Raw genomic sequence first — 27,727 nt, forward strand, 5'->3', positions numbered from 1 at the left:
GGTTAGGTTATGTAGAGAATTCAACGCATTCAGTCAAGAGGTGAGGAAACAGATGGTACTGGGAGGTTTTTATTGGAGATGAGGATGGAAGTCTGTGGAGGATTGCTCTGGTTCCACTCTTCAGCATAGCTTGTCAGTGATGAAGAGCTCCCATCTTCCAGCTCTGCCTCTGAGAAGGGTGCTCTTGTACAGGCATCATAGGAGTTACTGATGAAGGAACAATCACAGTGACAGCACTGGTGGAAAGCACACTCTGTTTTTACCTGTTCACCTTTTTCTCCTACTTCTCCAGTCATACCACGGTCTCCTTTAGCACCCTGGTAATAAAAAAGAGCCACTGAAAGTCAATGAGATTCAGTGTTGTGACAGCTTTTTGACCTCTTTCATAAAGCACCTGGACATTCAAGAATAAAACTCAAGAATCAGGACCGAGCCCTCCTTGTCCTCCTCTTAAATTCTTCTCTAGGCTTTCACTACCAGTGCTGGAGCCAGGAATATATGTGGAAAATGGCCTTTGAGCAGACCCAGCATAACTAGTTTTTAATGTTTTATTCTCATACTCATAAAGAGGAATTACACATCCCTAAAGAGCAGGAAGGTTGTTAGAAACTCCACTAAATCACACCTTGATAAGGAATCACCTGGCCCAACAAAGGTGCCCACACCCTTCAGGAACAACAGCAATAAAACCAGCATTTGTAAGGTGCAGCCAGAAAATTCATACCCAGAAAGTGTTCCCCTCTTTCTCTTTCTTTCTCTTTCTCTCTTTCTTTCTCTTTCTGTTCTAGAGACACAGGATAGAGACAGCCAACTCAAATGTACATGTCTGCATTATCAGTGCTTACAGTGACACAGTGAAAATTACTGAGGTGATGGTGAACAAGGTGTGAACAATACACAGAGCAATAATGAATTGCTGGCCATGGAAATAATAAATTGGTTTACTACATGGGAGCTAGGAGACAAGGGGGAGAAAGAGGGTTGCTATTTATTAATAAAAGAGCTCTAATTCATATGGCAGAAGGAATGAAGCTGCTCATGAGCAAAGATCTGCAGTTCTACTGCTCTGCTTCTGAGTGGGATGTAATAGCTTGGATGGTGCTGGTAAGGACAATATACCAGAGAGTCAAAAGCGCAGAGCAGTTTGGGTCTTTTACTGCAAGGATCCTCCTAAGGGATGTAGAAAAGAGCCACAAAGTCTTTGTGATTGCTCCTTCCCAGGGTCTTACAATACTTCTTTTTTTGCATTTGCGAACTCTTTTTATTGAATTCAAGTTAGACTACTTATCAGGTACTTGATTTTACTTTATGCACGTGTACAATTTGAAATTTATCCTGTTATTTCACCTAACCATCCATTCTTGCTGCCTAAATCTCTGCTTTGTCATGACATATAAGAAAGGAGCAGATGTGGTATGTCTCAGACTGCTTGGCATTTCTGCCTGTTATTGGCTTTATGGGTTATTAATTCTCTTGTAAATTTTATCCTGGAATATACTTTCATTTTGATCAACTCTATGTTTACTTTTGAGATTGTGCTGCTCTCCCCACCACACTTTTAATTGCAAGATATTAAATTAATTCATGAAACTATTAGCTTGTCCTGCACTCTAAAAAGTGCAAATACAAAGATGTTAAAATAGCAGGAGCTATTTTAGACAGTAAGCCAGTAGTGAAGGGATGTCTGGAGGAAACTGTGGCCCATCATTAAATCACCTTATCTCTCTGTCCATTGATTTGTTTTGATTTATTTCACATTAGGCAGTTTTAATTGTGGCCAGGCACTGGCACTGTGAGCAGACTGGTGACAGCCCTCTTCACAGGAAATGCTTGAAATGTGACGTTATTGGAATACTTCAGACAAGGGAAGTTTTATGTTGGCCTATGTCCCTGGACCACAAGGCAGGACCATATAGCTGAAACAAGGAGTCCTTCCTGTAACACGTTTCAGGAAATACTCGGAGTTTGTGAGTAAGACCACCATGGCAGATGGTGTGTTTGGAGCCCAGCAGACCATTGCATCAGTCTTAATTTAAGTGGTTCCAGCATATAAGATTCACAGAGGAGAGGAACAGGCATGGGGGCTACTGCTGAGGCTTTAATTTCTTCCTCACCTGATTTGAGGTAAAATTTACTCTCAAGCCTTTATCCACCATTAGAACACCAATGCAATGAAATGCAAGATCAAGAATCAGGCCCTTTAGATGTGTCTGCCTGTTTGTGTGTGAACAAAGGGAGGGCATAAGACACTAACTAAGTGAAAAAATCCCTCATGACATGGGCAGGGACACCTTTCACTAAACCAAGTTGCTCAAAACCCCATCCAACTTAGCCTTTAACATTTCCAGAGACAGGGCATCCACAACTTCTTTGAGTAACCTGTTCGCAAAATAATTATTGTGACTAACTAGTCACAAGTCAGTTTTCATTAGACAACTGAAGAAAACCAACCAACCTTTGGGCCATCGAGCCCAGGTGGGCCTGGCGGACCTCTGGGACCAGCAATCCCCTGCAATGCAGAAGAGGTAGAGGCAAACACTCGTTTAGTTCATTGACTCCACAGGCCTCTAAAAAAAATTCATCAGGTTATTGATGAAAAATAAGGAAGACTGAACTGTCTTATAAGAACCCATCAATCATATTAATAGAAAAACAAGGTTACAGCAGATCCGAGGCGTGGTCACTCCCTCAGCTCTTACCATTTTCCCATCCTGGCCATCTCTACCTGGTGGTCCTCGAAGACCTTTATCCCCTTTGAAACCTGGGATGCCTGGCAGTCCTGGTGGGCCAGGAGGGCACTCACTGCACACATCCTGGAAGAGGACATGGAAAAACACATCAGCAATAGGCTGCAGGCACTTAGCAGACCACACAGACACCCACTGTGAATGTAGCACTGTGGTGCTGGTACAATATATAAATCCTTGCGGTTTACCTCAAGATCGGGGCGAATTTGCCTTAAAGAACCACAATGAGGGCAGTGTGAAGCACAGTGAGGGTCAGCAGCTGAGCTCACACATGCTCCCATGGGAAGTTTCCTATCAGTTCTAGGTCCTAACTGGTCATCTGGTATCAGGAAACTGTGGAAAAGCTGTTCCTGATGGGAGGTCAGGGAGACTAGCAAGACTATCAAGAAAAACACTGGTTTTGAGTCTACAAGACTACTAGAAAACTGCGTCTGCTCCAGTCTGAAAGAGCTGAGTTACTGCTTAGAGGGTATATTTCTAGGGGAAAATCAGGTACAGCACAATGTCAGAAAGGGTTCTGCAGGGGAAACTATTCAGCAGCCAGCTTGGCTAAGGACAACTCATCCAAGGGGAGTTTGTGAAGACCAAGTGAATGTCACAGTGTCCTGGCCAAATTTTGTCAGGGAAAATCACTACCTCCTCCTTCCAAACCTCTTTGAAGCATCATCTCAGTAGTCTTTACATTTCAACTATCCTCAGGAAACTGCATCCATGTATGACATTTCCATTTCAAAGGCAGACTCCCTCCAGCAATAGGGGAGGGAATCTTGCTCATAAGAGAGAGCATAATACAAAACAGATCATCAGGTTGAGAGTCAGGAATCTCTGCTACAACACCCAACTCTGTCAATGATCTGTTGCAAAACTGCAGGGTAAATTATCTTTCTGAGTCTCAGTCCCTACCTCCACATTTATCTACTTACGATGTAAGTGCTTGAGAAACACCCATAACAGCAGAGCCTTAATTTCATCTGGGATTTCAAGGTGCTGCTTTCTGTACCAAGCACAGAGTGAAAAAATACCAAGCAGAAAAAATGCACAAATGTGTTTAACCATACTACAAGCAAAGGCAGAAAATGAAAGGACATCAAAATGACATCCTGTACCCAAGAATGAGTCTCTTGCTCTTGTCCAGATCAAAAATCCCAAATACCTTACAGTGAAACCTCCAGTACCACATTGGGCTCCACAAAACAAAGACAGATCTTCAATGAAGAGTAATGTCACAGCAGCAATCTTAAAAGGGTCCTTTGGTTAATGTGGTTGGTGAAAGAAGGTAATTTTTTAGTTTGTTTTAATCAATAAGAAAAGATTTCTTGCCAGGTCTCAAGATAGCTTAAAAACTCTCAACTCAGCCCATGTAAATCTGTAAAGATTTTTCAGTCAACACCTATCAAAGACTGACTAATTTCTCAGACAACTCTCTATATGGAGAGTAAAGGCAGACAGATTATCACTTTTGAAACACAGGTACTTCTGGGGTTAATTACCAGCATCTGTTTAGACTCACAATGCAAACTAAATTCGCACCCACAGCTACCCAAAATTACTCCAGTCACTGTTGATGGTGTATGCAAAAAAATCCAGCATTTTATTAAAATGGTTTCCATTTTCTGGTTTAGATAATGCAACTTGATAATGTTTATTCCTCCTTGGGAATGCATGCCTCAGAAAGAGCTGAAAAAGTCTCAGAAACGTTATAGAGAACTTTGTAGATCACTTCATAGCTGGGGAAAGGATTTTGATCTCCAGTTCGTGTCCCAATACCAGTGCAAGTGGGACACTTGCAAGTTTTGAGCTTTGAAAGAGTGCTTATAGACACCTTTTGCACTTGTAGTTCAGACACTTTCTCATCACAGAGCATCAGTCAGGTCTGAATCAAACAGAAATAAACTCCCACCCTCATCAAAGGCTGATTACCTTTACTAGGAGACTTATATCCTCTGGAGTGAGCAGGGGTGGGGAACCCTGTGGAATGAGAAATTCATTATTTCAGGCAATTTTAAGAGGCATCAAGACATGAGAAATTTTCCTGAACATGTGAGGAGGTATCTTTTCAGCTTTTTACCGGCTAGCACTTGTAGTTCAATGCCTTAGAAAGCCTCGAGCAACCCAGAGAGGAAGCACGGGCAATCCAGCATTTCAGTAGCTCTAAAATCAGTAACTGTATCAGCTGCAAAGCAAATACCACCAGCAGAAGCAAAGAGGGAGAACTATAGCTCTTAGCCTGCTTAATTTTCTGCAATTAGAAGCTGTCAAAAGAAACAGGTGACAAGAGATGCTCAAAGAAAAAGTTGCAGAGCCAAGAGAGGGTGGGGCCTCCCTTGATCTTCTCTTTTATTCGGAGAAGGGGAAAGGGGCGGACTGGGGGTGGGCCCGGGGTGACCGGCCAGTCAGACACTGCTGCTAAAGAGTCTGAGCTACATTTGGTTTTGCCTGCGCTTGGAACAAAGGGGTTCAGAGCACATGGCAGAGGCAAGTGTCTTGGGGAGGAGAAGCTCAGAACAGGCAGCAACAAACATGCTCATGGATTCTCACTGGTTTTCCTTGTCCTGCCTAGGACTCACTGGGCCAAACTTGTACTTCCCACCTCACTTTACCAATGCACTTCATCCCACCTGAGGTAAGTTCTTGCTGAGGGTACTGCACAGTTGTGCTAAGGAAGTGCCTTTAAAAATTTGGCTTTTATTTACATTCAGACTATCCAGTTATTTTCATACCATTCCAAAGCTTTCACTAAATCTTTAGTGGATTTTAGTGTTTTTTCCACTGCTCTGCTGGGAAAAGCAACAGTGGAAAAGCACCCAAGTGCACTTCTGAGGTGTAGAGGTGGAAACTGAGTTAAAAGGAAGATGTAATACAGAAGTGAAGTTACATACAGGTTTTCCAGGAGGTCCTCTTTCCCCTGGATTTCCAGGTACACCCTACAGATCAAGAAAAAGAAAAACATTGTGAAATTATTATACAATAACCCTCTGGTTGCTCCTGCAGTCTGCTGGCACAGGCATCTGGACTAGCACACATTTTACTTTCTGCTGCTGAGAGCACTGCTCCTTGCATGTGACAAACAGCAAACTCCTCCAAATATCTGCAACTTTAACATCCTCTCAAACTCTTGCTAAATTCATTTGAGTCACACAGAGATTAGAATTGCTTTAGTCTGTCTTCTGGTCATAGGAAACACTATGAACTTCAGTTGTTGAAGTATGAGGCTTTAAATCTTGGAAGGCGCCTGAAAAAGGCAAAATAGGTTTCTTTGTTGAGGTGTAGTGGTATCACTTTTCATGAGATGAAGGCATAGAAATTACCAGCATTCTCAGAATGTTATGTCCAGAATGGCAGGGTTAGGACAAGAAACAACTGCCACCCCTCAGTGCGCAGCTCTTATGTGTCATTAGCGAGGAATTAGTTTGTTAAAAACAAAAAACAATGTCTAAAGATTATTGTAAAATATTTTCATAAAGTAATGCTCACTTGGGAAACCAAATCTTTTGAACAAGACAGTTGGTCACTGTTCAGATGGTGACAGAAATCTGCATTGTGAGGATGCTTGCAGTGGTGTTTTAAGATACTTGGTGACATTTCCCCAGAACATTCTCTGCTAAATTCCTGTATCCCCCTGGTCCATCACCCTGTGTCATCACTCAAGCAAATGCACATTTTATTCATATTAAGAACCTCAAAGAGCATACAAAACTCACCACATACAAAAGCTGTCTTATCTGATCATTTCTGTTTCTAAAGGAACAGTTTCTACTGACCATCTAAAAGCATCTTACTTGTGTTCAGCTTTGTTGATTCTGCAGCAGGTCCCACCTGGGGTTTTCTCTGGAATGTTTCCAGATTTGCCACCCAGGATGTTCACAGAATCATGGAATGGTTTGGGTTGGAAGGAACCTTTAAGACCATCTACTTCCACCTCCTGCCATGGGCAGGGACACCTTCCACTAGACCAGGTTGCTCAGAGCTCCATCCAGCCTGGCCTTGGACAGTTCCAGGGATAGGGCATCCACAGCTTCTCTGGGCAACCTGTACAGTGTTTCACCAACCTCACAGTAAAGAACTTCTTCCTAATTTTTTAATTTAAACCTACTCTCTTCCAGTTTGAAGCCATTACCCCTTTTACTGTCACTCCCCTTGTGTGGCGAGAAAAAGGTTGAAAGTGGAAGATTTCGCAAGGAGGGAAAAATAGAGTTGCTTTCACTCAAGATGACCTTGCAGCTGGAGGATGCTAAGAATATTCAGTGTGGAAAATTTCACGTTTTGTTTTCTTTGGGTTGTTTTCTGTCAATCTTGAGAAGTGGAGGTTCTGTAGAAGATAACAGAATGCTGTAAAAAACTTAAAAGGCATTTCTCATAGGCTGGGGCCTTCCTGCTGGGAGGAGATAAGAAGCTTGGTGGTTACCCTGAGTGCTTTTTGCCCCTGCTAAGATGGAATAAGCTTAGCAGTGTATGTGTCCCCATTCTGCCAGCATGGTAATGGAATAAATCTACTCTTTACAGTTCAGCTCTGGATTTTGGCTGTCTTGGTTACCTGCATATATTCAGTTCTCACACCTTGTCAAAAGTCCCTCTACATCTTTCTTGAAAGCTCCCTTCAGGCACTGGAAGACCACAAATAGGTCATCCTAAAGCCTTCACTTTTCCAGGCTGAACAATCCCAGTTCTCTCCACCTTTCTTTGTAAGAGTTGCTCCATCCCTTCAGTTGCCTTGGTGGCCTCCTCTGGACTCGCTCCAACAGTTCCATGTCCTTCCTGTGCTGTGGGACCCCAGAGCTGGACACAGCACTGCAGGTGGGGTCTGACCAGAGCAGAGGGGCAGAATCCCCTCCCTTGATCCGCTGGCCATGCTGGTTTTGATACAGCCACGGACTTAACTGGCTTTTTGAGCTGCATCAATATCTGGATGCTGATCAAGGTCCAAGTAGTGGCTTTCAGTCTAGGCTCAGCAGGGACTACTCTTTGAGACTGATATTTCCATCTGGAAAGTTCCTTTAAAATTTGGTCAAATGCTTAGCCAAGAAGGGCATTGGGTGTTCTTTCTGCCACTTTGTCTCAGGTTAGTCCATTCTGCCAATCAGTTCACTGTATTATTTACACAAACAGCCAGATGGGGATGTGGGGATTAATGACTGAAGTGTGCTGTGTGTCACGATACACCACTGTTACAGCTATAGGGCAAACTTGAATTTCATCCTTGAGTCTCACTTACTACTTAAATTCTGTATGTCTTGCTAGAGGAGAGAAAAAATGGGAAAATATGTTCATTATCTTTTTCTATGTCCACATTAAACGCTTCTGGGTGAGCAACAGTCCTTCAACTACCTTGACTTTCTAACAGATGAAAATTAAACTAAAGTCGCCCTAAAGTGGAACTGAAGTCCTTTTTTGCTAAGGAGCTAAAACTTCCGCAGGTGAGAACAAGGAGAAGATAATGTCTCAAGGGTTAGCTCACAATTCTCCACAAATGTCATTCTAGAGAATTGAGTAAATATAAGTAAACATTTTAGTCATTTATAGCTTTGCTTCTTCCACAGAACATCAAGGTGAATCCAGAGGATTGTGCGTTGATCCCAAAGTCCCTTCCCTTTCACAGATGCTAATTGTCAGGACATGCTTTTGGCATCCTCTCCACTGTGGTTCTCAGCCACTTCTGCAAGTGGGAAGAGAGATGGCTAAATAACAATTACATAGATCTTATATTCCCAGACCTACTTTGTTCAGGAAGACTCACACTGAACTTGCTTTAAAAAGTGTGATGCAAAGAAAAAACTTGAGCCATGATAATAATTCTGGATCAGAAAGCAACACAGAAAAGACAGTTCAGAAATGCCTTTCATGCTGACTGTAGCATAGCTATAAATACATGCCATAGGGCTTACTGACAGCCTTCTGCTTTGGGATCTGAAATATGAACATGGCACTAGCAGTGTAATTTGAGTATTTAAAGATCTTTTAAAAAAAAGAATATAGGAAAAGACTTCTTAGTTATGTGAAAAGACATGCAAAAAGAGAGTTAATAAAATGGAAGTCCTTGAAAAGGATTAAGCACAGATACCATACCCAGTGGTATCAGTCTGCCTTGAGACAAAAAGGGATGGACCTGTTTTCTTGCATGCTATATGATGTAGAGCTGGTCATGTTTCTAACAGGTTGGAAATGAGACAGGAAAAGAGATTAAGCTCTGTGCCATGGCTGATAAACCTGAAAAAACACTGAATTCCCAGGAGAAGTCAGACAATTGAAAAGTACAAGACTGCAAATGGAGAATGCCTTTTGAAGAATGCTTCTGTGAGCCAAAATGAACAAACCAGATGGAGGGTGATGGCACTTCAGCATGGTACATTATCAGAGAACAGGTCAACAGAAGCAAAGTCAAAAGTAGAGGAAATATTGATGGTCTGTAGAGGCCTGGAGTCAGAAAAGGCTGACAAAAAGGGACAAGCTGCAAATATAGAATCACAAAATATCGTGGGCTGTAAGGGACCACAAAAATCAAGTCTAGCTCCTGGTCTTGCACAGGACAATCCCAAGAATCACATCATGTGCCTGAGAGCATTGTCCAAACGCTCCTTGAATTATGTCAGTCTTGGTGTTGTGACTGCTTGCTTGGGGATCCTGTTGCAGCGTCTGGCCACTATCTGGATGAAGAACCATCCCATAATATCTAACCTAAACTTCCCCTGATGCAGCTTCAGATTTCTCAGAGCAGAATGAAAATGCTAGAATGAAGACATGGAAGCGAAATCTGCATCTGACAAGCTAATAGGGGACTGAACTGGAAAAAAGAAAGCCAGAAAATTCAGAAAAAAGAAAATTAGACTGAACAAAAAACTGCATGGCACTGAAAAGAAATGACCCTAACATGACGTGGGAAAATGCACAGTCTCAAATAACAACCAGTGTTGGAAAGCTCATAAAGTTTGAAGACTTTCAGGGGCTTGCAGCCAAGAGTGGCTGGCACAAAGCAGAATATCCAATGAGTGGTACAGCACACCAGTAAAGGGAAAAGATGTCAGCCATGAGAAGGTGTGATGCACAGTATCCAGAGCATCAGTCTGCAAAATCTTGACACACAGGAATGGTATGTAAATGGGAACTGATGGAAAGTGTGCTGCTGATAATGCTGAAAAACAGTATTTAGCTTAGTTGGTTGGCAAATGGTGCTAGTAACACCACGGTTGTGGGTTTGATCCCCTCATGACCATTCACTTCAGACTTGGACTTGATGAACCTTGTGGGTCCATTCCAACTCAGAATATTCTGTGATTCTGTAACCAAGAAGAAATTAAATGCTGGTGCATTTAATAGGCAAAATCCTGTGATAGGTAAAATGATGCTCAGGTAAGTGATGCATGTGAAAATACTCAAAGATAAAGAAAGTCTGTAAAGAAACATAAGCGTGCACAGGAAGTGCATAAGTGACACAGGCATATGGTGTGATGGTTCTATTACAAGATGGAAAATTAAACTTGAAATGCAATGTCTTAAATCAGTTATAAGTCACAGGAATAAAGAAACAATAGAAGGGTTAATAAGTGTACTCTGGTTTGGGGTGTAAGTACCCTAAAACAAACACAAAGGCTCCTTGGAACTCTCTTAACTGCATGGGAAAATCAACCCCAGAACGGCAAACTCTGCTTTTCAAATCCAGTGGCAGTAATGTATGCATCCACAAAGGGTTTGCAATTATGAAAGCAAGTGCAGGAAGATTAACTTCCCAGTAACGCTGGAACTTAGTTACCATAAATAATTAACCTAATTAAAAAGTGATTAATTCAATGTTTATGTTAATTAAAATTATCGTAATCAAAATACAGAAAGAGCCTATTAAACAGGTGCCCTCACTGCTAATAGCAGACTAAGGGAATGTCTCATTCAGGTTGTTTCCTAATCTAAGGACACTAAATAGGTGTGTTGAACAGAAACATTTTATCTCCCATCAGACAGTCAGGGAGAACAGATGATTCCCAAATATGTAGCTGGCCAGAGAGTGTCTGCTCCTTTGGGAGTATCTGGTCAAGGACCTTTTTGAATTCAACTAGGGAAGATAAGGAAAAAGTCATCAATTAGAACGTCAAGGACACAAACCTGACCAACAAAAAAGGATGGCAGTGATGGGAAGCAAACCTGGACATTCACACTAATTGATGAAGGCATGTGGAAATATGAGGAGGCTTATTCCAGCAAGGTTACCTCATCCAGGACCTTGTCAACTGGGAAATTAAGGGGAAAGGAGGAAATCAGAAACTAAATTTGGCAAGACACTGACCTAAGCAGAGGCAAATCTTGTCACTCGCAGTGACTGATGGGCTATCAGGAAACCACAGACTGCACTTCCTAGGAGATCAATCTGGACCTTGCAAGTGATAAGATTCTAAACTGGAGGACTGTGAACTGGGAGGGCTGAGGGACTGATGGAGCTGGGGAGATGCATGAGGGGCTGTGTAGGGGAAGAGAGAGTAACAAACAGGGGGGTAAAACAGAAAAGGATATAAAAGGGGCTGGTCATGTGTTACACGGAGCTGGCTGGTGCATTTGTTTGGCTGAGCCCTGCACCTGCCCACCATGGTTTGTCCTGTTGCCTTACATCTTCTTATAAACCTTTTCATAGAATCATGGGATGGTTTGGCTTGGAAGGGACCTTAAAGATCATTTCATTCCAACTCCATGTCATGGGCAGGGACATCTTCCACTGGACCAGGTTGCTCCAAGCCTTGTCCAGCCAGGCCGTGAACACTTCCAGGGATGGAGCAACCAAAGCTTCTCTGGGCATTCTGCTCCAGTGCCTCACTACATGCACAGTAAAGAATTTCTTCCTAATACCTAATCTAAACCTGCACCTACCAAGCTGAGAGACCTCATCTGCAGCGGCTGGAGGAGACAGCACTGCATATAACATCATTTAACATGTAGAAATAATTTTTTATAATTCTTAGACTAGGAGATTGGCCAACTTCTCTGACAGAAGGCACTTAAGACTACACTATTTTAATGCTTGATACAGGAATACTGCCAGATTAAAATGTGATTTGGATTTTGTTTTTTCCCAAAGCAAGAGAAAGTAATTTCTTTAAGTGACTGAGGTCCTTAAAATAAGCACAATACATAGTAGTTCTGTTATGGAAAAAATTAGTCATATTACTGAAAAAAAAGACCTAGAAAAAAGTGATTTTCAGGCTTTAAGAACTGGAGCTTTAGTTAATCAGAAAAAAAATGCAAATTTACTGACAAGAAAATAACTTACATAAAAGGAGAAAGAATGTCCCAGCTTTGTCCCAAAATAAGAGAATTTGTAGGGGGTTATGGACATAATGAACTTTAGAGGACAAACAAACAGAAAGGCTTTTGTTAAGAGGAACAGAACAAGGCCAAACCAGCACAATTGTACTGTAAACCTAGGCAAGAATTTTCAAAACCTAAATTTTGATAAAACAAGTCACTGTCCTGAGAACTCTTGATATTAGATTGAGTAGCCAACAGATATTTCAAAATGTGACCTTGGGCTACCCCAAAAAGTATGACACATGCTTTGAGGGGACAAAAAAAATCTATAATATAAAAAACCCAATTTAATCACCTATGGGAGAGAATTCTAGCCAAAACTATTGCAAAAGAAGTATTGACTCTCCCACCTCCCCAAATGTAGTTGTAAATCTGATTTGCTTTATCAGAGAACGCAACTTATAGCAGGCACTTCCACAAGCATCTGGTGAGTTTGCAACTGGAAAAAATAATTCAGAGAGTAACTTAATGTATGCAAATGTGATTTAAAATAATTTTCTGTCTCAGAAAGAAACATGGGATACATTTGCAAAGGCCACAGCAAAGTACAAGACACTGAGGCAAGTCATTCAAGCAATTGACACTGCATGGCTTAGGAGTTTCACGGCAAATTCCTATTAGCAATTCAAATTTGAGTTCTCCTATCCAATGATATTCTATGTGAACACAGCAGAGTACAAAAATGGACATGTTTCAGAGGTTACAAGAACACTGCACTGACATACAAGAGCGCAGAAGCAGAACAAAAAATTCCTTGTGCTAGTTAAATAAAGATAGATCAGGAGATAAATAAAGAAGAGATCAGAAAACTGCAAATGCATGATCTTGTCAAAATAGGTTATCTCTGCTGATGCACCATGAAATGTTGGAATGTGCCCTGTACCTCCATTTATACCTCCTGAAACACAGGTAGAATGGTTTAACAGGTGATCAAATAATACAGAAAGGTCCTAAAGGACATACTGAATGCAATTAAAGCAGTGAGTGTAATAGAGAATGCGCTTTATAAGTAACCCAAAGAATGGTTGTGTTTGGATTAAATCTCTGCAGGGAAAAGAAAAATGTAAAGACCTTAGAGCTGCATCTCCAAGAGCTGACCAGTCAACACTGATCTGAGCAGAGCCAGAAAGAGACTCCAAAAGGATGCCTCTGGCACTTCCCTTGCACAGTACAGCTCCAATAAACCCATCTATCCTATCTCATGTTCAAAACTTCTTGATTAAAAATCTCAAACATCTGAAGCAATGTGACAAGTTCTAGGGACAGGCAGCAGGACACAATCAATCCCACATCTCTGGCTGCTCAGGGACACAGGGTGATGGAGGCAAAGGACCATTTCAACATGGGCTGTGTAAGAATACCCTGGCACAATAATTTGTCTTGTGACAAAGTACAGCATCATAGTATTTTAAAAGGGTTTGGGTTGGAAGGGACCTTAAAGATCATCCAGTTCCAAACCCATGCCATGGGCAGGGACACCTTCCACTAAATCAGGTTGCTCTGAGCCCCATCCAACCTGGCCTTGAACACTTCCAAGGATGGGGCATCCACAGCCTCTCTGGGAAGAAAACTAGACCTTCTTCCCACAGGAGAGTACCCCCTTTAGGCCATCTGATGGATGTCAATAAAGCCACACTAGGGTTGGAAATTCCTTGCAGTGGAGTTGGTAAAAACTGGTACCCATTTCAGACACATCAGCATCATGGAGTAGCACTGAGAAGGAGAGTTACAGAAGGTCACTTCCCTCTCCCCACAGTGTTCCCTCAACAGGCACAAATCCAAAGATCAAGCCCTTCAAAATCTTCAGAGCCTCCTTCAGAGGACTGGTTTCCACATCACAGAGGAAAAAAATTCTCCTCTTTCTCATGCAGCACTGAAGCAGAACCAGGCAGAAAGAGGGGCCAGCTTTCCAGCTGGGAGTCTGCCACGTTCCTCTCTATTCCTCAGTTCCATGACTCACCCACTGAGACAGCAGGAGGACAATACACCAAGAGGTTAAAATGTCCTCAAACACGCACAATAGCAGCAGCAAAATGAACTCATAAAGAACTTCTTAACAGCTGTGGCCCTGTTTTAACAGAAATACTACAGGCTACTTATCTCAGTGGATTCTAAGAAGTTCCTAGACAGCCTAATTAACATCCTTTTCCAGTGTGAGATCTTTCCCTGGTGTATGCTGCCAAGTCCCTTTTCCAGTGTCATTTTTAAATGTCTCAGTGGTGAAGCCCACTACTTTCCCTGAAGCAATCCTCCTTATTCCAACTATTTTCCCCTTTGACATCCTAAGTTGTAAGAGCTCCACTTCCGCAAATCATTTCCCTTGGACAATCCTAGTAACAATCAGTGACTGCAGTTGATTATCAGCACAAAATTTCAAGGAAATTAGATCCAAGAAAATTTCTTGAGCACTTCACTTCTATTTTACTTACATCCTGGCCAGGAGGCCCTTGTGGTCCAGGGATACCAGGTACACCACGGGGACCCTGGTGGGAAAGAACAGACAAACCCAGTAACATGAGTAGTATTTATGAAGTGCTTCTTAGCTGAAGAGAAGAAATTCTTAACTTAATAGTTATTGGTGGAAAAATTAACCAGCACCTACACAACTATGAGAGAGTTTAAGAAAAAAAATTACAGCTCACATTGCACTATCCTGGTATCAATCATTTCTGTGCCTCAAGGGACTTCACGTGCATCACTAAAGTCAAGCTTCCCATACATTGATTGCAGAGGTAATTATGACTCTTTATAGGAGGCAGGTTTTTGAACAGGGAGAAAACATGACTGAGCACAGGAGAGCACAAGAGAAAAGAAGGTCCATCTCCTCAGTTCCAGGCTATCACACTGGCTAGGACTGGCTGTTGAGCTGGAAATTCATGCCAGTGCCTACTGAAACCATGATACACAGCTGTTTGTTCCACACCAATGGATTGCATCCTTGAAAAACTGAATGTTGAGGGACTAAAGTGTGTCTGATTAATACTGAAATCTGTAAGATTTAAGTAAGAACAATGTTTTAAAATGATTAATTTTAAACCTTTGAGGCCTTGGCTATAAGCAGTGTGCCTTGAATTATGTGCCTTGAAATAATTTTTTGAATGAAGGGAGAAACAAGTAACTCATTTCTCTTGTAGGACTACTACTAAAGAAAAGTTGCCACCAGTCCAAGACTCTTAACTCTTTTTCACAACTCAATATTGCAGACAAGTACCTGGTAATACACAAGAGAAGCTCCCTTTGGAGGGTCAGCCCCTCTGTGACCATTCCTTGAGCAAAACCAATCCAGTTACACATGCCCTCATGAAATCACTGGTAGAAACACATTCAGTGTGGCTGTCCCCTCCCCAAAGAATGCGGGTATAGCTAGAAAGACATACTGTACCAGTGACCCTTTGTCTCCTGGGGGTCCCGCAGGGCCCTGCAAACAGAAAAGACACAGTAATCAAAACACTTAAAATTCCCATCCCCCTTTGGCTGACCAGGGTGGGTCCTGCATTCAGGCATTATTCTCTGCACTGTACTGTGTCCTACACTCATGAGTGTGGGTGTGTGTGCACTGCCTGTGCCTGTGGACAATCCATGCTCAGCCTCGCTCCTGGCTGGGTCTACAAACAGAACCACAGCACCCACACATCTCTTGGGCTGAGACAGGACAAGCCTCCCAGGTTCTGAAGAACACTATATTCAGCTACCTCTTACACAAGAAAAAACATCCCACAGAACTTCTGTGCTCTTTAATTTAGGTCAAAGCAGTGGGTCCAGTGGGCTTGTGCATGCTGTTTGTTTGGGGATGCAACTTAAAAATGTGCAGCTGAGTAGAGTGAGTCACTGGAAGGTACCCACATCTATAGGAACACCACAGAAGTAATGCAGTACCATATCCAGCATGGGTGAATTGATCTGGTATTCTAAACACACCCTAAACAAGACTTGAATAAATTGACTACCACTATAACTCCTCTCCTTTTGCTTTCTATTTCAGGAATAGTAACTCACTAATCCTCATACCATCCTCCATGAAAGACACCCTAGTACTGTGCTAAAGAAATGGCTAAATGCATAATTTAATTAATATCAACAAGGAAAGGCACAGCAAGATTGAAACCTTTCTACTTATACTGTGTATGCACTCATTGGGTAACTTCAGCATAAACATGTGAATTCACCCCAATTCTCCAAGCTGTCTCCTGCCCTGTTGGGAATAACACTCTCTTAATGCTCAAGTTTATGGCTAAGGGTTATGTAAATTGTAACTCAATACTTCAACAGATAAGGTAAAAAAAAATCCTCATCTATATATACTTTTTGTGCAGGGAGCAAAGCCTGAGAGAGGTTAAGGGCACAGGAGGAAACAGGGTGAGAATTCCAATTAAAAAGAGTTGTTGGCTCTCAGCTCTGAAGCTGAAGTATTATAAACACAATTTTGTCACATCGCTAAAAAGGGTACAGGCTGACACCTTTAATTCAGTGTGTAATATGCACTGAAGCAGCTCCACTGATTTCATTCTGGTTTTTTTTTTACTATGGGATTCAGTCTTTGTGAAAGTCTGCTAGATTCAAGGTTATACAAAGTTTTTTTTTTCAAATTCCAGTCTTTGCACTGGAGCTGAGGTTATGATGAATCTACAGTGGAAAAAAACACCATAATCTTGGTTTGGTTGGTTTTTTTTTTGTTTGGTTGGGGTTTTTTGTTTGTTTTTTTTTTTTAAGCATTTAGTAAAGCAAATTAAATAAATAAAACATATAAATTGAGAATAGTGTGGTATGTAGGTGGCTACACATCCTGACACTGGGCAAATAATGAAGACAAAGAAAAAAACAATCTTCTGGTGTGAGACAAGAGATGTCTGCATTTGGAGTCAAGTTCTTACTCATTTGTGTTTATGGATATGAGGATGCTAAATCCCCAGTGAAGAACAACTTTGTTATCTTGTGTACATCAGGATGCACACATGAACTCATCTAGCCCTGGACTGAATCTAAAAATCTGTAATTAAAGACAATCCACTAGTTAGCAATTTTCAAACAAGCCAGATACTAATTTGTTAATTTAATTTTAATTTAATTAATGGCTGAACATTGAGAAGTGCAAGAACACCACTGTTCCTTAGCTAAATCATAACAAATGACACCCAGGAAACCTGCAGTCATTGGTAACCCTGTGAGGACCATGAAAGCCATGATACAGTCACAGTACGAAACATGACTGACCCAGTTTGCTTTAACTCAGATAGAATTCAGCATGGTAAAAGCAAATATTGTGGAGATACACCTCAGAAAGTCAGATTTTTCAATCCATTACCCAGAAATATGACTTATCATTTCAAGGCAATTTCCTGTATTAATTGGGATATTTATATTTAAACAGAGCACTGATTACCAAATATTGACTGATTGGTCCAGGATCATGGCATGTACGAGATATTGCAAGAGTGCAAGGGCTCAGATGTCCTCTAGCAATTACAGCCAGAAATAGCATTTGCTTCCTCTTAAACATATTCCACTAACAAATTCAGTGCGTATCTGGAAGTGTCTGAGCAGAATTACAGCCAGAGCACTCCCAAATCCCTCTCATCTCTAGAGGAGTTGTACATGACAAGTTCTGGAGTGATCAAAGCCCAGCAACAGGAAAATCCAAATTTTCCAGAGCAGACTCCCAAATACACCTTGTGACCAGCTGATACTCAGCAGGTGAGGGAAGAGCTGGATGAGGTCCAACCAACCAAATATTTGTGGGAAATTATGGGGAGGATGGACCTCTTGGAATGCCATGGTGCCATCTGGCTAGCACGCTGTCCCAGCACCGGGCAATCTTCTGCCTGCTCCGAGAGGGGAGGACGGAAACCGATCGCGGCCCAGGAGGGCAGGAGAAGCTTCGGGTCGGGTTCGCCTTGCCCACTGATGGCACAGGTGCACGAAGGAGGCAGGAAAGAAGTGGAGGGACTTCTTCATGAGGGGAGAGGGTTTATTGGAGAGAAAAATCCACAGAGAAAGCCAAAGAAATGTGTCTTGCAGGGGGTCTTGTACCCCCACCATATGGGCATGGAAAACACACCCATGTAACCAATGGAACATCAGCCAGGGGGTGTTACCAAGGCGGGAAGAAGGAATTACAGCAAATGGGAGAAGGGGTAGGCGGGGAGGAGTAACAAGGGCTAATTAACAACAGAAGAACATAGAACTCTCTGGAACAACAACCTAATATGAGAAATAAGGGGAGGGGAGGGCTGCAGCCAATGGTAAGGCACGGATTTATATATTTTTCACAGCCTTTTGAATGCTCAAGGCTTTTGGGCTGTGGAAGCATCAAACCATGGACCTTTTGGGCCACTTGATCCAGCTGGCCCTGGGGTTGGTCATGGTTCACCACAACATTGGAACACAGCAGTTTAAGCAGTCTGATTTTGCATTTTGCTGTCAAGAGTGTCACTATGTCACTGATGTGGGCATGTGTGCCACACTCATCCCTTCCAACAGGGGTTATACAACAGCAAGGTTATATCTTTTCAGGAGACCAGAGCTGCTGGCTCAGCACGGATCTCCATTCATCCACAGCCAGTGTGCCAGGATGATGCAAAAAATTCAGGAGTGACAGCCAGTGACACCAGTCAATCCTACAGCACTTTTAGCACTCTGTTTCAACTAAAACTGAATGAATTAGAAGCCCTCATAACAGACATGTGACACGTGAGCCACAAATGGCAGCCTCTGGACTCGTCTGGAATCTGCATGTTCAGAAGGCAAAATGTCCCCCAGGCTCTCAGCACAGCCGAGCACAGACAATGCATTCCCCGGGTGGCAATGCCTGATTTTCCACCTTGTCACAGGTTGCAGCAGGACCTGCTACTTACAGGGGGTCCAGCCAGGCCAATTCCTGGCACTCCTCTGTCTCCTGGCTGTCCAGGGAGGCCAGGAGCTCCCCTCTCACCCTGAAACGAAGGAAGGAGATAAAGGCTTTTTAGATTGTTTATCTGGGGAAGACAGGATTAGGGAAGTTTTATTGCATCTTACTGTTCTCCTTTCCTTTACCAACATAGGCCTACTCACAGAAGTGTATGAAGTTATTTTGGTAAAAAATAAGTCAACACTTTTACCACTCTCTCTTTAGCACTGTACTAGAAAAGGAAAGGCTTCCCTTCTAAAAAACAGAATTTTCAAAGTAAAGCCTGAATAGCACAGAAAACAGCTTGACACTGTTCAATGTACACTGCAAACAGAGGGCTAAGAAAGAATTCAGCTGTAATACTTTAATTTAACATCTGTTTTCTAGTTATAGGGAAAAATCAATAAGATTTTTATGCATTGCATTGCAGTTGTGAGATTTGGTCTCACATTGGCAGTAGATTTATAATGATGAATCTTATTTATACTATTTATTATGACATTATTTCTAGCTATATAGAAGCGTGATAGAAAAATTGTTACCTGTGGATCCTGCCCACTCAAATTTAAATCTGCAATAACTCCTACTTTTCCCCTTTCTTGCTTTCTTCTTAAGCTAATCTTATACTACAAAGAAATAATACTGCAAGGCCAGTGAGAAAAAACACATTCTGATTAGTTCAAACACTCCACACATCCCTTATCTGCTACTTATTCAAAAAGACAATTTCAATACAAGAATTTCAATAGTATTTTCCCACACACAATTAAGACTTTTACCATCTTCTGTTGATATTGAATAGAATACTTAATGAGATTTCTTTTCTGACTTTTATATTAATTCTCAGTCTATTAGTGTGTGTCTGTGTGGGTGTAGGTCTGTGTTCTGAACTGTCAAAGATACATAGAAAAGACTACAATGCATTTGTACAAAACGCATCCAAAAAAAAATCACAGCAGTTTGGTTATTTCAAAAATATGAGAGGTAGATGGATTGAGTCTCATACTGCTATAATCCTGCTTCTATCATTTACAGAAGCTGTTTCAACATCTGATTCTTATTCCAGTCCAGATCAGAACATGGTCATTTTGAAGAGGAGAATTTCTGAAATGCCTGATTGAGGGTTCAAGCACAATCCAGATCCTCCCAGAATCAAAGATTTTTGCTGTTTTATTCCTTTCTTTTCTGTGTGCTTATAAGGGAATAAACATTAGCTTCAGCAGAAGTAGTTACTGTCATCAACCTCTTCAACTAGCTAGTCTTTGCCTCAATACAGGAGGGGAAACCAGGACTACCTGGTTCCACTGTAAAATAATTTTCATCCTCCTTGGAGAGAGGTGAAGGGAATGAGTGCTAGGGAAAGGTTCTCCTTGAGGGCTGACAGGTGGTCCTGACAGCAGATCATCCCTGAGCCGTGAAGAGTCTCCCTGGTTGTGTGGATTAAAGGGTCCCTGTCCCAGTTTCCCTGAAAAATTGTGCACTTAGACCTCCATCTATGTTGAATTATTATAGTGGTGGAAGGAATTTTAAATGAGGAAAATTAACACAGCTAATTCATATCTGAGTATTTACATCCACAGAGATACTGGCATAATTAAAAAAGGAACCTCCTAGAAGACTAGAAGTGCATTTTTGAGTTACAGCTCTACAAACTCTCTTTTCCAGTGGAAAACAGACCATGTTTGCACCATGTTCTTTTTTCCAGTTCAAGCGATTAAGAGGAGCAATCCACAATGAAGCCCATGCTCACCTTATGTCCAAAGGGTCCTGGCAAGCCTGGTGGTCCTCTTTCCCCCTAAAGTGACAGAAGCAAAACAAGAAAACAGTCACCATCCAGCCAAACAGAGCCCAGACTTTGCTACAGTCAAGGCAGAAATTATCCCACCACCGCCCTCCTGAGCTCACACCATCCTGGCAATATTTTACTGATAACATGCAACCAAATTAAACAATCTGCTAATTGGGCAAGAATTAAATGCTTTAAGGGAACTTCCATCAACCTAATAATTTTTGTACTAGTCACAGGGACAATGGCTGCTCCTTGTGGAGGTCTCTGTTTTCAACGTAAATTTCAGAAATAGAGCTTCAATTCTGACATTTTTTTTTTATGCAGAGATGGGATCAGGAGCATTTTGTACAGGCAGGCCTTTCATGGATTCAGGTAAATCCACACTCTCCTGCAGAAGTCATGCTTGTCTGTCTCATATTGAACAAGCCAAGCACAAAGCCTGCCAGCAGTACTTACCCTTTCTCCATCTTTACCCTTCCCAGGCAAACCTGGCTCTCCAGCACGCCCTGGCTCACCAGGTGGCCCAGGTAAACCCACGTTTCCTTCTTTTCCGGGATCACCCTATAGAAAACAATCCATCAGAACTCATTAGAATACTATAGACTATCCCCATCTCGGATCTTTCACTAGGACTGAAAGACATGGATTTTTTCCTACCTTTCTCATCTGGATTTCTTTTGGTATCATAGGAAACCCTGTTTTATAGGACGTCTTTTCCTTCAGTAAACTCAAGGCACTTGTAACTGCCATTAAGGAAAGTAAAAGGAGACTTCGGAGTGTTTTTGGAACCAGCTAAATGTGGCAGTGTGCTCTCCCCATGGAGCACACCCCAACCTGATCTTGTCAAAATTGGTTATCCCTGCTGTGACGCTGAGAAATGCTGGAATGTGCCCTTATCCCAGTGTGATCTTTGCTTCCTGTGATCCTGCCCAATTGACACCTGCCAGCAGCAGTAGTAGTGAATGCATCTGGTTGTGATGGCTGCATCTGATTCACAGTGGGTTCAGGGGAGGCAGGTAACAAACCTACAAGCAAGGGCTGGCTTGGGCAATGTGCCCACCTAACCACAGTTAATGTTTTCACAAATTTGGGAGAAATGAACATTTGTAGTCAGTATGAAAATATGAGACAACCATCTTACCCCATAAACAGTGGACAGCCCAGGGCCTGCAGTGGGCTGCATGGCCAGATCTCCCTTTGGCATGGATGCCTCTCAAGGTTACCCATCAAATTACCACCTTATCACATCAGATACTCAGCAAACAGAATGGGAATAAGTGAATTGAAACTTTATATAACTTAGCTAAGTTATATAAAGGATTGGTTGTGCACATATAATGCTTTAGACAAAATAGCGATCACGTTTGGGACTAAGTCTGGATGAAGCCACACCTTAACTCCTCTCTGAGAAGGAGTTTAAAACACAAAGGGATCCTTTCTGAACCTCATGACTCAATGGAAGGATCTCCCTGACAGTTTTGTCTGACCCTGTCCTCAATGCAGTAAATAATCAAGTGTACCTTGCATTGAATCTTGTTAAACCATTGTGGCATTTACCATTGAACTTTGTTAACTTGGTGTCTTATATCAATGAAATATACTGTTGCTTCTTTCTTGTGAGTGAAGTGCATCACTCTTTCTGCAACACTGAATGAGAGAGCCCTTGGTCCTCACAGGACCCTGAGGTAGAACTCAGTAATTTGGAAGAAGATTTTAATGAAGGAGCTAGGATTTTTAAGCCTTTTAAGCCCCAAATACATGGATACAGGGGGCCATGTTTCTGATTAATCATTCCTACTCCAGCAAGCAAAGATCAGGACTCCAGCATGCTAAGCACTCTGGGGTACATGAATCCAAATCCCAACCCCCTGGCCTTAGAAAGCTCATGAAACGGGACAGAAAGCCAATTTTTCTTCCAGCTTTGGATTTACAGAGATGAATAGGAGTTTCTTAAGACACCAAATGTCCACTCTTGTCTGGTAATGAGGACAGCAGAAGACCATAATTGTGTAGCAGTGATTTCACTATATCCAGTCACATCTCAGTGGTTTATTAGGTAAATTATAAAGTTGCAACTGGGTGAAAACCTGACAGCACATGTAATAGAGGAATTCAGACAAGATGATGTTATGAACCCATGTGTCTTTACCATCCATGAACCTGTGAAATAATTTCCCAGTTCAGACTGCATCTGTTCCTATTACCTAAAATACTCAAAAAAAAAAAAAAAAAAAAAAAAAGAAACAAATCCATCAAAGAACCAACTCACCTTTTCCCCCTTTTCTCCTGCCTTTCCTGGGAGTCCAGGGCCTCCAGGCACACCCTGCAGAGAAAAGAAATTTAAAGTTTAGAAGTTTTTTTGTAGGCAGTATTGGATCCTAAACAAAGGGGCAGACCTGTGGGTTCAGTACAGTTTATCTCAAGGATCAGTATCAGCTCTACATCTCCCAATACAGAAAACCTGTAATCCAGAGAACACCACAGAAGAGCTGTGTAACAGGTCCTTAAAGGAGGTATTTCTCTTTCAATATAAAAAAAGAGCTGAACAGAAAAAGCAGAAACTGAGCTAGTACCAGATTTGTGCATGCTACCAGTAACTATTTTTTTCATTTTTTTGAAATCCTCAGCAGTTCTCAATATGCTACCAACAACCCCCCAATCACCACCTCTGTATCAGAGAAGCCAAAAGCCTCCCAACACTGGGAAATGTTCATTTCTTCCTCTATTTCAGTTTTCAATCCTTTTAACATCTTGGCAGGTCTCAAAAGACTCCGTGTCAAAATATAGATGATTTAGAGCTATAAATTAAATACTGTAACTTTCTAACCCACTAAAACACATTTTAGAATGGTACTCCATTTTAAGATGTGAAATCATGTCTTGGCACCATTAAGATTGGATTGACCTCAGAATGGATGTGATAATTATTTTCCTTTCTGCACCAGTAAAAATTATTTCCAACTATATTAGCTTTTATAGGTAATATATTGGTATTACTGGTATAGAAGTTAATGGAATATGAAATTGAAAAGTTCTTCATTTTCAAGATCACCTTTCAGTTTGAAATGAAATCATCACATTAATACAATTAAACCAAATGTATCTTAACAATTAGTAGAAAGGTAATTTAGGTTTTCTTAGATTGCCCAGGTAGTAAACTCTGGTTCTAAGAATGCTGTGTTCTAAACCACTGTGCCTGAATACATCATATCCTGAGGTCTAAATGCTGGTTGTGGTGGCCGACTGACCTGTGGTACAAGAGACAGAGAGAGCTCTTGGTAAGACAGTCTGTGATGCCAAAGACTTACCGGTTATGGTGAGGGAAAGAAGCCTCTCCCAGGATGCTATGTTTGGTTATGGTAATGTACCCCAGTTCAGCTTCCCCGGTTGGCTCCTGGTGTTAGCCACACCCCTGTACTTAAACCTGAGCTGTCACATGCTCAGGGTCATTTGCCTCTAGAACCCTTCACAAGTTGTAGCAATAAACTGCTTTCTGTGGAACTCTACGCAAGGACCCTTCTCAACTCCTTGCTGTTGTGGTTAATATTACTGAAGCCATCCCTGCGTCTGTGTGTTCGTGCATGTGAGCCACAGGGCCAGCAGGGAACCCAGTAATACTGGTTTTCACCTACTCCAGTCTAAGCCCAGAGAAACCCCAGGAACTAGAAAGAAAATTACCCTAGTGGAGCTGGGAGTAGAGTTAGTCCAAAGATGTTTTTACCAAATATGAAGTGTTTTATCATGCACAACTTAATAGTGGTGATGAACCCCCCAGTGAGGGGGACACTGCATTGATTTCAAGGCTCTTTAGGCTCAAATGCCTACATGCTTTCATAATAAAAGTGGCAGTTTACCACACTATTTTTGTATCAAGAAGTCATGTTTACAAAAGGAGAGGACAAATGAAAACAAGGCAAAGAAAACAAAACTAAAGAGACAGTAAACACGGAATTTTTTCTTTTGAAGAGTTGGCAGCAAAAATTGCTTTTGACAATTTGGTGAGGAATGAAGCAGCTCTGTTCTTCCCCTTGATAAAATGAGTATGTTAAGGTATTTAATGGATACACCATTCCCAGGTGCCTCCAGATCTTTCAATTCAGCCATAAGAAACAAGTGTAATGAAACACAGCCTTCTGAACTTCATAGTAATCCTCGTGGAAGGGAAAACTAAACACATTAAATAAAGAAATCAGGGCACAGATGGGAAAACAAATACACTGGTGCATACTTACCACATTTCCTGGCAAGCCTCTTGGACCTGGGGGCCCTGCTGGTCCACTCAAACCCTGTTTTAAGAAAATGAAGTGTGTATATGTGTGTGCATATATAAATCACAACTTGTATCACCATAGGAACAAGATGTGCCAAGTGAGATTGGATTTCATGTCAGACAAGGTGTTGTACAACAAGAAAGCAAAGAACAGCATGTTTGTTTGAAACTTTTTTATGTAAAGAAAAATGAAACAATACAAAATGGGGGAAGGATCTCTCTAGGAGCATAAACCTACCTTCTATCAAAATAAATCCTAAATCTAGCTCAGATACAGGAAGAAAAGTCTGGGCCAGAAACATCAAAAGAACAGAGGAAAGTATGTTGATTTATCATAAAAAAAAATCTAGGTCAACAGAATATGCTTTGTTGACAATTCTATCTTTCTCTGCTGTGGGGAACAAAACCTGAAAACATTCATTTGCACTAAACAGGTGAAATAGCCTAAACCATCTGGAGTGCATAGTTTTGAACTGCAGGTCTTTCTCCATTTGCAAGTCAAAGCTTTATAGCATGAAAAAGCCCATGTGTGCCCCCAAAATTCATGGGAGACATTAGAGGACATATATTTGGGGATTTATGTCCCCATATAGATGTGTGTTTGGGGTTATCAGGCTATATTTAGATGTTTCATAGAATCATAGATTTCAGTTGGAAGGGACTTAAACATCATCTGGTTCCAAACTGTCTGTCATAAACAGGGACACGTTCCAATAGACCAGCTTGCTCTGGGCAACCTGTGCCAGTGCTTCATCCCCTTCACAGGAAATAATTTCTTCTTCATATTAATCTAAACCTACTTTCAGTTTGAAGCCATTCCCCCTTTTCCTATCACTCCATGCCCTTTACAATATCCCTCCCCAGCTCTCCTGTAGTTCCTTTTTAGGCACTGGAAGGGGCTCTAAGATCTCCCTGGAGCCTTCTCTTCTCCAGGCTGAACAATCCCAACCCTCTCAGCCTTGGCTCATAGCAGAGGCTTAAAGGTTTCCTCATTTCTGTGTTATTTACAGTCACTGGTCTTTGAGGCAATAGAAACAATTGGAGCAGCAGCAGTCTGTGAAAGGATGTCAAAAAATGAGAAGGTGCCTGCAAATACCTGCATTTCCATATCATTAACACCCTCTGAGCCACCAAGTTATACAAAGAAATAAAACCAAGGAATGGGTTTTGGTGGAAGTGGGATGGTTTTTACCTTCATTTTTTTTTTTTTTTCCCCCCCAAAATACTAAGGAGTGCTTCAACCAAGAGGGAAAGAAACCTGAAAACAGGCAGTTCAGGGTTTAGGGTCAAAGCACTCCTCAGGGACAATGTCTAAGCACAAGCCCAAGAAGGAAAACCATGAATGCAAAGGCGGAAGAAGAAATTTCAGTGGTCTAGCATGCATCATTTCGATTTCCTATTTCCTCCTTCTCCTAATTGCAGTCATCCCCTGTCTCAATCATTATTTCAAACAGTTCTTCAGTGTTTCTTCCTTCTTTGCTTGCAAAGAAAGTCTGTGGCCTTTTATTCAGCTGCAAAGGGCTTATATGCTCTCACAATAATAAAACTGGACTGGAATCCTTTGTGTTCCTAAGCACACAGCCTGACAAGAGGAGTGCTTCCTACAACAAATGCCTCAAAAAGAGGTGTGGGATGAGTCTTCTGGATGAGCCACTATTAAAAAAAGAATAGCATAATTGACAGTGAAGCCTAAAGGTAACCATGATCAAAAAACAATTCCTGCTGCTGCTGAGCAGTGAGCTCTCTGCTCCAGCTGGCTGCCGGAGCTGGGCTGACATTGCAGTGCAGTCACACTCACCTAGAAAGGGGTGTTTTGTTAGGCAGGGAGAGATCTGAGCAGGAAAAGATGCACAGTCTTAAGCTGGGATGAATGGATTGATGAGCTAGCTGAATGGGGCATTGATCTGTTTGGTGCAGATGGTCCTGTTTGCCCACAAGCAGCCACTCTTCCAGCTGTGGATTAGGATGTGTCCTGTGCCCAAGGAGCCTGGGACTGCAGATCCACAAGATGTTGCTGTCAGTGTCCTTTCAAGTGTGTTACTGTCAGGGAAAAATGCTGCAAGGGAAGCAGTTACTTACAGTCTCTCCAGGAGCTCCAGCCTCTCCTTGGGCTCCTTTCTCCCCCTTTGCACCCTGTGCAGAAAGGAGAGATACCAGCTGATTAGACATGGGAGGAGACCTCCTGCCAGACAAAAAATCTTCAAGATGCCTGAATGTGTACTAGGCAAGGGTTTTTGTTAACCAGTCCACAGAGGAGTTAATGGCTGAGGAAATAGCTCCCGGTTCTCTGTGCACCAAGAAAAGGAACTATCAAAATAAAACCCTGGGACTTAAGAAGAATTTCTAATGACTGATCAGCTCAGAAGTTGTTTCTCAGCACAGGATGCTGAAACTTGCAGGTATTCATCTGGGTGTGCCTCCTTTGTATCCTCAGGCCTACCAACTACTTCATTTCCAGCTGAACTTTGATGCTCTTCCTTCACAGAGGAAGATTTGCCTACAGTTCTGAACTTTTTTCCAAGACCTGTGGTTTGGTAGCAGCACAAGAAGCCCTCTTGAAGGACCACAAAGTTGGAAGTCCCTCAGACAATACTGACCATGATACAAAGATACTGTATTTCTGAGCTGATTTCCTTTCTGTTGTCCTGATGTGGAGCAGACGTAGATATCTCTACAGAAGTCCCTGAACTTACAACAGTGAGAAAAAAGAAATGGGTGCTGGTACATAAGGGAAGAATTATTTACAGTGATAT

General features: G+C 41.9%; 1 protein-coding gene across 1 annotated transcript in view; it reads right to left on the bottom strand.

The window, feature by feature from the left end:
* The window catches only part of COL22A1 (collagen type XXII alpha 1 chain), a gene marked incomplete at both ends in the record, with an annotated part of 202,859 nt that overhangs the window by 27,909 nt on the left and 147,223 nt on the right, over positions 1-27,727 (bottom strand). The window contains 13 exons of the mRNA XM_082293334.1: positions 264-317; positions 2,456-2,509; positions 2,700-2,813; positions 4,668-4,715; positions 5,627-5,671; positions 14,462-14,515; positions 15,415-15,450; positions 18,884-18,961; positions 20,666-20,710; positions 21,161-21,265; positions 22,974-23,027; positions 24,937-24,990; positions 27,054-27,107. Of these exons, the coding sequence (XP_082149460.1) occupies positions 264-317; positions 2,456-2,509; positions 2,700-2,813; positions 4,668-4,715; positions 5,627-5,671; positions 14,462-14,515; positions 15,415-15,450; positions 18,884-18,961; positions 20,666-20,710; positions 21,161-21,265; positions 22,974-23,027; positions 24,937-24,990; positions 27,054-27,107 (795 nt within the window). The remainder of the gene's footprint in view (positions 1-263; positions 318-2,455; positions 2,510-2,699; positions 2,814-4,667; positions 4,716-5,626; positions 5,672-14,461; positions 14,516-15,414; positions 15,451-18,883; positions 18,962-20,665; positions 20,711-21,160; positions 21,266-22,973; positions 23,028-24,936; positions 24,991-27,053; positions 27,108-27,727) is intronic.

Source organism: Coloeus monedula (genome assembly GCF_965178545.1).
Source record: "Coloeus monedula genome assembly, chromosome: 1".
Taxonomy (NCBI): Eukaryota; Metazoa; Chordata; class Aves; order Passeriformes; family Corvidae; genus Coloeus; species Coloeus monedula.